Source organism: Malaclemys terrapin, chromosome 2 (genome assembly GCF_027887155.1).
Source record: "Malaclemys terrapin pileata isolate rMalTer1 chromosome 2, rMalTer1.hap1, whole genome shotgun sequence".
In the NCBI taxonomy this organism is placed as follows: domain Eukaryota; kingdom Metazoa; phylum Chordata; order Testudines; family Emydidae; genus Malaclemys; species Malaclemys terrapin.
Genome location: NC_071506.1, coordinates 113,156,959 through 113,169,198, shown reverse-complemented (window position 1 = coordinate 113,169,198; position 12,240 = coordinate 113,156,959). Strand labels below are relative to the sequence as shown.

Here is a 12,240-nt window from a genome sequence, read left to right as displayed (position 1 = left end):
GGTTTTCTATGGATGATTTGAACTTCACCCTATAAAGAATGATCACTACAGACCAAATTCCCCTAAACCCTTTCTAGTTAGTTTCTTCTTTCTTGATAGCAGCTTGTTTAATTACTGTTTCATTGACTTTTCTACACAGAGTGCAGGAACATAAGCACTCTGTCTCACAACAGCTTTAGCCTGGAACATTTGCTTCCACAGTTCATAGAGAATTGCAAAGGAGGAATAAAACCAGTTAACATAATTTTTTTTAAAAAAAAAGCCTTTGTATATTTAATGATTTTAAAAATACTCTCTACAAGGTAACAAGTAAATAATAATATAAGTTTGCCATAAAAGGAATCCCCCTTTTGAAAACTCAAAAGTGATTGACATGATGGCTAAGTTTAAAACACTTTGTCACTTTCTAAAAATATTACAATGGAAAAAAATAGAAAAATCCCAAATAACACAAATACAAAACAGGTTCAAGTGGATTCTTTGGTATCTTTTGGCAATCCTATTTTGTTTACAATGGGATAATTATTCCTCTCCTCTTGTAAAACGGAGAAGAGCTTTCAATATTATATCTGATGCAAGTGCTGGGTATGATTCTGTTGCTGCTGAAGTCCCTCTGAACTCCCACTGGCTTTAATGGGAGCCCTCTGGAAACAACATTATGGTAACTCTCAGTGATGAGCAATCATCACTCTGAGACAATGTATTAGGAAAGCATAACTTCATTTGCTGGTTAAGCAGTTCTGTTATCCAAGATAAACAAATGCACTGCAATGAGGCATGCACTGGAGAACGTGTTTAGACATAGGCTGGAACAAAAATACCAGACATCCTTTTGTGAAGAAAGACTTTACTTAAGTGCCTCCTGACTAGGTATTCTACATGGTGTGATTTTGTATTTACCACCAGGCTGGTCTCTTATGCAAACACTCAGAAATACATAAAGACTTGGGATGGTAGCCTGAATTATCACAAGGAAACTTGGGTAACAATATTTTTGTTTTAAATCAGAAGTCCACTGAGCATCACCTGGACCTCATTCCCTGGAGCCTGATTGCCACTACTCCACAGTTAGGAGTGGTCATGTAATGTGACCTGTGGTTAAGTCATTGTTGTGTCCACTACATATGGAATTACCCCTTTAAATACAGGGTGTTGCTTTGGTGATTATGTAGCCCAGGAGACCCATGGTGTGTCCGTAGGTCGGGAAGGAAAATTTGGAAAAAGTCCAAAATCTGAGTGAAGCTCAGAGCTGCAAAAGTGCAAATGATTCATAAGAATTTGTCATAGAGATAAGTGCTATTTTCTCCTCTAAAATTACAGATGTTTTAATCAGATGTTCCAAAATGGATGGCAAATTAAGCCTTTTCATGGGGAATTATGATGCCATGCATTTTCTTTAAGCCTGATCTTGGGAGATGTTGTGTACCTTCAGAATCCACTGATGTCAGCAAGATTTAGGGACATTCAGCAACTCTGAGTAAGTCCCTAGGTCTGCAAAAAAAAAAAAAAAAATACATCTTTAAAGTCTGACAGATATCATTATTTGCAAATGCAAGGAAAGGTGGGATAAACATATGTGAATTTATATTGTTGGGAATTCTTCCAGGTTTTTAAAATATTTTGTGGTATTAAGACGTTATTTTTAAATATATACAATCCTTCCTGCTCCTCGTGAGGAGGTTCTGTCTATTATGCAATATGAGGATGATTTTTGCCCCGCTGGTTTGAGCCTTGGTTTATTGTCTGTTATGTAACTTATATATATACACTGCTCAAAATGACTCCTGTATGCAAAATAAAATTGAGGGTACAGTTAATTTTTTACTAAATTATTCAAATCAAGTAGGTTCTGGGAAGGGATTGGGGTTCCATTAGAACTATTACATCTACATCATGAATTGCTACAAATAGATTTGCCAGCCTTGTCCATGTGACAGCATCCAATTAACGGATATATTGAAAACCAGGCAGTATATACAGTGATATGCACCACTTAACTGATGCATACTTTTAAGGTGCTTACATAATGGTGTCTTATGGAATGTAGCAACATATACATATATGCAGTGTATACATATATATATGTATATTAAAAACATAATAGGGAAACAGATATACCCTCAGATCCCTGAATTTTAGATTTTCTAATCCATAAAAATGTATTTAAAATATTTCATATAAAATATTTACAAAAATTGATAACATTTACATAAACTAGGACATATTTCCAGTTTTTTAAAATCATTTTTACTGTCCATTGATTGGATTCCATTTTGTTTGTTTCAGAATGATGCCATCTGTACCAGAGAGCGTTTAAACAGCTGTGCGCGATGAGACAGTTCTGTTACTCGGTCGACCATCTCCTGCAGGGCAGCTGGGTTGGGATAATACAAAGCAGCCATCTTGGTTGCCATAACAATGTTCTTTAGCAATTCACACAGCTGGTTGCTGGAGTTCATCACTTTGCTGCGGATATCCTGAGTAGTCACTTGCCTTGTGAGTGTGTCCCCGATGAACACCAGTTTATGAGCGCTTAAAATGACAAACTTGCTGTGAGCGACGAACATCCTTGGTGGCTGAGCAGCACTGACACAGTTAAAAAAGGCATCAGTGGCATTTAGGAGAGACACAAAATGAGTCTCGCACTGGTCAGAATAAAAGAAGAGCAGCTCTCGGTCTTGAGAGCCCACAGTGCTGCTTGCAGTTTGCAGACTCTGAGGCGGCTTCCATTTTGAAATGTCATTCTCCACAGGCTTTGTGATCTCTTGCTCCAGTTGCTGGAACTGATTGATCTGAACGGCAAAGAGAAGAGTCTCTTCAAAGAACTATTAACACATCACATCACCTCGTTATAATTCACAAACCTATCCTGCCTTTGATAAACGCAAATACATTTCACACTGATTTCTTAATACCCTGTACACTAGCTGCAAGCACAGTTTCTAAATACTATCCCCATAGTGTGTAAATGATTTGGTTTGGGTATGTTACTCACAAGTAACTTACATAGCTCATCTAAGTGGGAGCCAATTAATCCTTTATACCAGAGTGTACCATCATGTATATCTGTATATGTCACATATAGGAAAACTACTGTAGACATTTTTGAAGACTTCTAAAAACTTATTGGGACATCTTTGGACCCTACTTCCTGTAAAATCAGGTGCTTTAGTTACCATGAGTCCAAGTACACAGGACCAGAGAAGTCATAACAATCTAAAATAGTTTTGCTATATCTAAAAAAGATAATGGTCTTAAGAACTGATATATTGGGACACTACAGAGTCAGAAACAGTTGCTGTCCATCCAGTTGAGAATCTCTCCTATGAAAAATAGCTGACACTTCTATCTATGCATGATCGTGAGCTATCAAACCTTAATCTTTGAGCTCCTCATTGCTCTTCAAGCAAACAAAAACACACAGGGAAATTTAAATAGAAAACGTTACATTAACGTTATGTTAAGATTACAGCTTTAAATGCTCACAAGTCAGGAAATGCAAAAATCACGGTTACCACTCGCACATTGCACATATGGAGTATTTTTGGTTACTAAATTTGTTAATAAGTTATATTTATGAAAATTGTACATTTTATGTCAGCATGTTGGCGAGTTACTATTACTATGACAGCATTAACATTTTGTTTCCTGATCTTTTTGGTGTTTAAAAAATAATTTTAAAGTTATACTAAGATTTTTTTTTTAATGTAGTGATGTACGTATTCAGACAGTGGGTGTGCCTAACCTATACTTGTATTCCATGTGGGCCAGTGGATACGGCACTGGACTAGGACTCAAGAGACCGAGGTTCAGTTTCTGGCTCTGCCACTTCCCTGCTATGTGACCTTGGAAAAGTCACTTCACCGCTCTGTGCCTCTATTTCCCCTCCTATATAAATTCTTGGAAGAGGACTTGTCTCTTACTATGGGTATGTCTAAGCTGCATGCTTCTTTTTGGTGGCGGGTAGAGTATATATGTGTGTAGCCCCCCAGCACAGGTATAAATAGCAGCGTAGACCATGAGGCCTGGGCTTTGGCAAATAGAGTAAAGACATACCTGAAGGGTGTGGGTATGTATACAAGTGCACACCCTTTATGCTCTCTACTTGCCCAGGCCATGCCTCCCTATCTACACTTCTTTTTTTAGCAGTGTAGTGTCCCGCTGCCTGCTCATGACTGGAGCCTTCCCCTCCCACTTCTGCAGGGAAAAGCTCTACCAGCTCCCCGCTGCTGGAGCCCTTCTCCACCTCAGGGAAAGACGCCTGCAGCCAAGAGGCACTGGGGAAAGGTGCTGCCATCTCTCAGCTGCTAGAGCCTTTCCCCACCACATGGAAAGACTCGGGGAAAGATGCCAGCAGGGGGAGACAGCTGGGAAAGGTTCAGCCAGTGTGGATGGAGCCTGCTTTTCATATACCCTACATGCTATCACCAGTGGTGTGTAGTGTAGATGCAGCCTATGTGTATATACTGTGCCTAGTACAGAGGGGCTTCTAGGTGCTATAAAAAGAATTAACCTCTTGAACAGACATGTTTGGATGTGCTTTCAGGGGACAGATCTCTTCCCAGCAGAGGAGAACTCTCTCAAATACACAGGAAGAGTGCAGTTCTGCTATCTAATGGTAACAAGGTAATGAACGAGATGACGATGCTAACTCCCAGGCTATCTCCAAGCGTCTGAAAGGGCTAAATTGTCATAGAGGTTCCTGTTTTCTTTAGTGCCTCCAGGACTGAAGAAAATCTATAAGAGAGGATGGTGGGAAACTCTCCTGCATGCTAACCCTCCGACTCTGAGAGGAGAGTGGACACCCTTGCCTCCTTTGTTGCTAAGCCGCCATTAAGTGGCTGAGAGATGAGCTCCTTCTCTTTTATTCGGCTGACACATCTCATGGTACAAAATGGCCTGCACGCTGCCTTCCAAGTCTGACAGCTGTGTCTGACTGGACATACCTGATGATGCTCCAGCTGCATCTTGTTCTGCTTGATGATATTTTCTTTTTCTAGAAGCTCTTTCTGTTGTCTTTCAAACTCCTCTTTTCCCTGTTTAGCACAAGATAAAAATAGATATTGTGTCAAACGGTAATTCTCTAAAGTTAATGATTAAATGCCCATGGACAGTGTGGCAAATGTACCTTCTTGTATTGCCACCTTAATTTGTAGCACACCCACAAAAGAACAAAGAGGAAACGGACAATGTTATGTTGGTGATAGGCTACAGCCATTATGTAGAGTAGTCCCATTTGAATCCCATTCTTGGGAATCCCATTCTTGGGATTCAAACTAATTTTTAAAATCTGTACCCAATGTGCAGTCTGGGCTGAATGAAGTTTCTTAGGCAACTTTTGATATTCATCCATTAAAAAAAAAGAAAAGGAATTTCAAGTGTATCTTGGTGTGACAGTCTGCTTCCTGTCTTGTCATGACGGGTTCTTACAGAAAGGAGCATGCAACAAATCTTAATCTGCATTGAGCAGAACAATGTGTCTGGCTCGCTTACCTGTAGGTGAACGTAATCATAATCATCCATCCAGCTCTTCTCAGAGCCCTCATTAGTGATACCAGGGGGATGCTGGTCTTTACTCAGAAATGGGGGCAAAGAACTGCCGTGGTCCTGAGTTTTCTCTCTGTGGTGTAACAACTGATTCTGGGGGCTGTTGTATGCATAGTCAGTTGTGTTCATAATGTTCTCTGAAACATTCTTTAAACGTGAACTGCTTGATACCTGTTTGAATAGCATCTCTGCATTGATGCTGATAGTGGTGGTCAATTGCTTGGCATCATCTGGGACTGTCCTTGCCACCATAACAAATCGGTCTAGATCATCACATTTGTTTTGGGATTTGTTGACCGCCAAGATGTTCAATGACCAGCTGTAGCTATTCAGGTCATGACTGGTCTGGGTTAAGATCTGGTGAGAATCCTCCAATCTTTGCAGCTCCCTTCTCATTTTGTTATGGAGATTGATTTCTGAGAGACAGGAAGCATTGGCTGTTGCTCCTTTTGCAAACTGAAGATACTCCACCAATGACTGCTCTACTTTCTCCACGGCAGTGTGGATTTCATTGATATTTTTCTCCATGTACCCATAAGACCGCCAGTCTGTGTTAACAAAGGCCATGAGATTAGAGACCACAGTCTCCACTGTCTGCTGAAGCCAATAAAGTCTCTCTATGGCTGTGTCTGGATCTAGTATTAATCGTTTGTCCTGAGAAGTTGAGGCTGAAAAAGAAGACTCCTTTGAAGTTGTGGAAGATGTAGACATGTTACTCCTAGTGCTGCCCGTACTGGAGAAAGACAATCTATTTATCCCATCTGTCACATCTTTCAATCCTTTAGTGTCTTGTGTAGTCTGTGGTGGCACATCATACACACCTTCCCTTCCCTCTGGATTTAGACTTTTGCTGAATCCCGACTGCTGTCCAGGAAATTGAACTCCACGAGGGGTATCGTATACATCCTTCTGAGGAGCAATCTGCTGACCAAGAAATTGATTTTGATGGCTCACTGGAATGTCATATAGGCTATGTTTGCATGATAATAAATCATTAGGTAGAGGGACGTCAGAGGTAAATTTCTTGCTAAGTTCTTTGGTAGTGGGAGGAGGGATGTCATACACTCCTTCTAGTCTTGCATTATGGTTCACTGAAGAAGGGAAATCCAGCAAATTTTCCCTCAGCCCTGTATCCTCTTTGCATGCAGATGCAGGAACATCATAGATCTGAAATGCAGAAAGCAAGCCATAAGCGCAAAGGTAAAATAGCAAAGACGTCTTCAATGGAACTAGCATTAAATTAAAATTCAGGGGAAAGGCAGAGAGGGTAGGGAATCCTGGCCACAGTGAATTCAATGGAAGATTTGCCACTGACTTCAATGGAGCCAGACTTTACCCTGGATTTCATGAAGTCACAATTTTCTTACTAATTAAACAATATTCATTTCCATCAAAATGAACATTAAATCTTTTATAAGCGGGGGAGTGGGAGGGGGAATTGGGTGACCAGATGTCCTGATTTTATAGGGACAGTCCTGATATTTGGGACTTTGTCTTATATAGGTGCCTATTACCCTCCACCCCCTGTCCCAATTTTTCACACTTGCTTTCTGGTCACCCTAAGGGTTCTCCTAAATGTAGCTTCAGCTCTAATTTATAGTTACCCTACATGAGGTTAGTAATTATGTTACAAAGCTTTAATGAATGTGTAAAAAGCCTGAGGGAATGTTTAAAGTACTAGAATTCAATACCCTTATTCAGTGTCATATGCACTTTTATGTCTAAACACGTCTTCAGTCTGACATGAAAATTCATGTATGATCCACTGAAATTGCATCAGACTTACCCCTTTTATAGGAGGTATATCATACACCCCTTGAGCTTTTGCCTCTCCCATTGGGACTGGATGCACAGGCCCCTTAACTGATGCAGGGGGAACGTCATATATCTGAAGAGAGAGTAAAGCTGTTACAGAAAATAGAGCCATCCCATGATAGCTGTGATTTCAGATGAGTTCTCTCACATTTTATTTACTTTGAAATAGAAGGAAGAAGAGCAGGGCTTTTGCTTTTGTGTATGTGGAGGCTTGCAGGGTGGGCACTGAGGCCTGGTCTACACTGGGGGGTGTGTGTGTGATCAATCTAAGATACGCAACTTCAAAGTCAACGTATCTTAGATTGAATTAAAATTACTTATTTCGCGTCCTCGCGGCGCTGGATCGACGGCCGCGGCTCCCCCGTCGACTTTGCTTCCGCCTCTCACACTGCTGGAGTTCAGCAGTCGACGGGAGAGCGATCGGGGATCGATTTATCGCGTCTACACTACACGCGATAAATCGATCCCCGATAGATTGATCGCTACCCGCCAATCCGGCAGGTAGTGTAGACGTACCCTGAGAGACAAATATGCTTGTGATAGCTCCCTTTAGTGGGATTGTGTGGACTGTGGGCTGGCCAGATGAAGTTTCTGAATGGAAACACTTCATTTGAATTCCAGTCACAAAGTTAAATCAAGATCTGCACATAGGACCCCTTCATCCTCTCCTTATTTACAGATGCAGAGGGGACTGAATCATGACAGAGCTCTACTGGGGTGGAGACAGAAGAAGAGATTGCCACAGTGGCAGGTACGCTTCACAAGACTTGATACATGCAGTGTGGGAGGTGGTGGGGGGCACAGGGACCCAGGATCACCCTTTTTTGAGGTAGCTGTACTGGGAAATCTGTAAGGGTGCTCAGTATACACTGCCAGCTGTCCAGCTTTAGGGGCTCAGGATCATTCCTGATATCCTGGGTTTTTGTATCTCCAAGATGGCAACGGTTGTGGTGATGGTGGTGGGGGGGGGGATAACTGCTCTCTGTGGCATCATTGTCACTCGCTCCCAAAACCTTTGAGACTTAATGCTTGACCTTGTCAGATTATGTACCCATTGCCCCACTTGATGATGTGGGCCACCCTGCTGAGAAGATTGCAGGGACTAGACCTTTTAAGTGTACTACATGGTGTGGTAGGTGCTGCATTACAGAGGATTCTGCCTCCCTGTCCTGCTGCACTGCATTCTCAGGTGATGCACTGCAAGGACAGGCAGCAACAACAAGGGGTGGAGAAAGGAAAAGGAGACTCTCCTCTGGCAGCTCTCGGGCTCCTGCTCTTCTCTGCTCCTTGTCCCTGACGAGCAGGCAAGTGGTCTCAGGGAAGAAGCGAGCCAAGGAACTAACAAGCTTTTTGGGGTGGGGAGGGATGAATAGGGAGTGAGCAGACTGCCCCCCCCACACACACATTATTTAAAGAAGGGCTGGGGAGCAAGAACCCTGACCTGCTGGGTTCTTCAAGGGGGGTGGGCTCTCCTTGCTGTGAGAAGTGTGCTGGTCCAGCTCGCTCCCTCCAACTTCCCCCCTCCTCTAGTGGAAAACAATGGTCATCTCCTGGGCTTGCTTTCTCTGCTTCTTAGAGAGGAGCATGGCTCAGGGCTATCAATGCAGCAAGGACCTCTGCGGGGGCAGGGCAGGAGCAATGAATCTTGCAGAGAGGTAGGAGTGGCCTGAATTAATCTTTTTTAGGGACAGCCGGTGTTATGTTAATTGTACTAGGGGAGGGGTAGAGCAGAGCCCTGGGCCTGAATTAATTTCTATGCGGCTTCCAGAATTAATATTATTGGGAGAACCCTAATCAGGAACCACTCCTTCCCCTCCAAATCTCCTTCCCACTTCTCACGCCAAACTCCCACGTCTTCGAGCCGCCTGGGTTATAATCTCACAAAACCTGTTTACGTAATGCATACAGTGAGGAAACATACTTAAAACAAACACTGTAATCTGTCCATTATGGCATGATGATTGTTCCACGTTTTGGTCATTTGTGACTCTGGTGCCTTGGCAGTTTTGAATGCTGAGGGGTACGTCAGGGGCGTCTGCTGAGGGGGAGCTTTAGTTTCACATTTCCTGCAGAAGCTGTGTTGTCAAGGGGCCCTGGTGAGCAGACAGGGAGTGCATAGTTCCTGGGTTTCTATATCCTGGAAATTCATGGGCTTTGGGGGCCAACTTCCCTGGTTATTCTCAGGAGTAGGGGCCCAATCCAGTATCAGGAAAATAATCTAGCGGACATTTGGTAAGAACAACCTCCTCCATGGAAATAGCTAGTACAGGGGACAACTGTGCTCTTACTAAGTAAACTAGTGCCAACTGTGCAATAACAGAAGGAGAAAACACTTTCTTTGGCAACATATTTATTCTGTTTGGGTATTTTGTCGGACCAAAACAATGAATCGTATCCCTTGGCAAGTAAATGTGATTTTGATGTTTGTGTACTGCCAGATCTTAACATCAAATGCATTTTGTGCACAATGACACAGAAAAGGACATCTCATCGGAGTACGCACTGCTGTAGCATGCCTGGTGACGACCCTATATGCAGACAGGAGAGAGGCAGTAGCTGTGTCGGCAGGAGAGCATCTCCCACCTACATAGCGCTGTCCACGTCAGCACTTAGGTCGGTGTAACTTGAGTCATTCAGAGGGGTGGCTTTTTTACACCCCTGAAAACATGTTATTTTGACATAAGCGGTAGCGTAGACCTGCCCTAATTGAAAAATATTTTCACTTTGGAATGACATAATGTCTCCTGCACTTCAACTGCAGATAAAATGGAAAGACTTTTTGTAGCTTTTCAATGCCGCTGACCGTTTTATTGGTACGTACCCCTTGGGAAGGACGAACTGGAGGGGTATCGTAGATATCTTTCTGGTATTTTGAAGGGAACTCATAAACATAACCTTGTCCTGTCCTGACTGGAGTTACTACCTGTGGGTTAAAAGAGAAGGAGATGAAAACAAAATTACTTGAGGCACTCAGCATGTTCTGTCTGTAATTGGATATGCTTCTCTACACAAACATTCCAGTGTTATTAACTTCTACACTTTTTATCTGGCAATTTTATTAATGAAAGTCCCTACAGACATCTGATGTTTTTTTTAAAGTGTATTCCAAAACTATACTTATTGGTTACAATGAAACCATTATTTCTTCTTTGAGCAGCTCTGCCACTGGTATAAAATGCTCCTGCAGTAGTTTTTTATTAAGGAGTTGAGTAACCTCGACTGGTGCTCAATTCCTTGCTGGATCAGGCTCTATGATCCTAATCTTTGGCCTCAGAGATACTTAGGTACCAACTGATTACAATGAGAGTTAGGTCCCTAAATACCTTTGAGGATCTGGGCCTAAAATCCTAATCTTTCAACCTTTACTAACATGAGTGGCCCAGGAACTTCAGCAGGACTACTTGTGTGAGCAAGTCCTAAACAATGGAGCATTTGTTGTGGCTTTGAAGCTCCTTTAAATGGAAGATGCTAAAGCAGGAAATTTACTCTTGGGGCTTAAGTGTAATTAGTCCACATTAGCAGCTAACAGACTGGAAAATTTAAGCTGTTCTTGAACTACTCTATGTGACAAAACATCTCTGTGATGGTGAGAATTGACATTGCTTGTGTCTATTTGAAGTAAGTATACTGCTCACACTTACTTCAAATAAAATGTGGTTAAAAATAAATATCTTACATCTGGGACAACCATCTGCATGGCAAGAGTTCAGTATAGTTTGGTTTAAAAGAAATGTTGTTACATAACTCCCTGAAAAACAGTGTTTATAGTGGAAATAGTGATATACTCTAAATTCTGTCCGTACAATTTAGCTCCAGTAAAGAAATATACAGTGCAGAACAAAGACACACAATGACAGAATGTCATAGGATTGTACAAGAAATGGTTTCAGGTTCAGCTGAGGAGAATTGTGAACAAGGGTCACTTAATTTTCCTTGTAAATGTAGGCGAGCTATTAAACAGAATTCCTGAGCACACTGTTGGTAAAGATCAAACAATACTTTTTACAGGAGTAAGTCCCAGTGGCCTAGCCAAATCCCACTGTGAGTTTTGCCTAACTATGGATTGCAGGACTGAGTCCCTGATGTTTACACTCGGCAGATCTCTATTCTCCCTGCAAATTCAATGGAATACACTGTTCTTCTTCACTTCCTGTCCTACGTGTTTTGTGGCATTTTCCTCTGCACCGTTAAACAGCTGCTGAATTCCTCTGCAGAGGGGGCTGATGTCATTCCTGAATAGCCTGGGCCGGATTCAACCTGACTGATGTAAGGAAGTTAAGATGGCCTGGGAGGACAGAGGAGTAGCATTCACTTCTGGGGGATGGTAAATGGTACTTTCATACTTTCATGACTTGCATCTGAAGAAGTGAGGTTCTTACCCACGAAAGCTTATGCTCCCAATACTTCTGTTAGTCTTAAAGGTGCCACAGGACCTCTGTTGCTTTCTACAGATTCCGACTAACACGGCTACCCCTCTGATACTTGGTACTTTCACAGTTACCCTACCCTTGGGTTTCTGCCAGAGGATGGGGGAAGGCTCGAACGGTTTAAATTTCCACTGGAGGCTCTGATCTCCACTAGGATGCCAGGCGGGTATTTAATAGAGGTGAAATTAATAGATTCTATAGAAATTAATGTAAAAACTTATAGAATTTAATAGAGGAGGATCTCTTTCCTATAGAATTCTATATCAGGAATAGAATTCTCCGTTAAATTTTATCGGACGATTAAACAGAAAACCTATGAGAACGTTCTCACTTGCCATTAAATTCTACAGGACTTTTTCATAAGAGATCACCTTGGTCATTACCCATCCCTGGTCACGGTTACACACTTCTGGGGCTGTGTTGTCTGCCTGTGGACTCCCTGGGGAAGTGG

The 12,240-nt window shown here is 42.1% G+C and overlaps 1 protein-coding gene across 4 annotated transcripts in view; it reads right to left on the bottom strand.

Annotated features, from left to right (window-relative positions):
- Positions 1–250: 250 nt before the first annotated feature.
- The window catches only part of NEDD9 (neural precursor cell expressed, developmentally down-regulated 9), a 129,356-nt gene continuing 117,366 nt past the window's right edge, over positions 251–12,240 (bottom strand). For 2 of the 4 annotated variants that reach the window (XM_054019815.1, XM_054019814.1), the window contains 5 exons: positions 10,184–10,285; positions 7,334–7,435; positions 5,494–6,714; positions 4,947–5,036; positions 1,802–2,792 (listed from right to left, as the gene is read on the bottom strand). In XM_054019815.1, coding sequence (XP_053875790.1) covers positions 2,283–2,792; positions 4,947–5,036; positions 5,494–6,714; positions 7,334–7,435; positions 10,184–10,285 — 2,025 coding nt within the window. In that variant the 3' untranslated portion in view covers positions 1,802–2,282. Of the gene's footprint in view, positions 1,492–1,801; positions 2,793–4,946; positions 5,037–5,493; positions 6,715–7,333; positions 7,436–10,183; positions 10,286–12,240 lie in introns of those variants that run through there. The other 2 variants (XR_008443982.1, XM_054019816.1) reach the window with 2 other exon arrangements.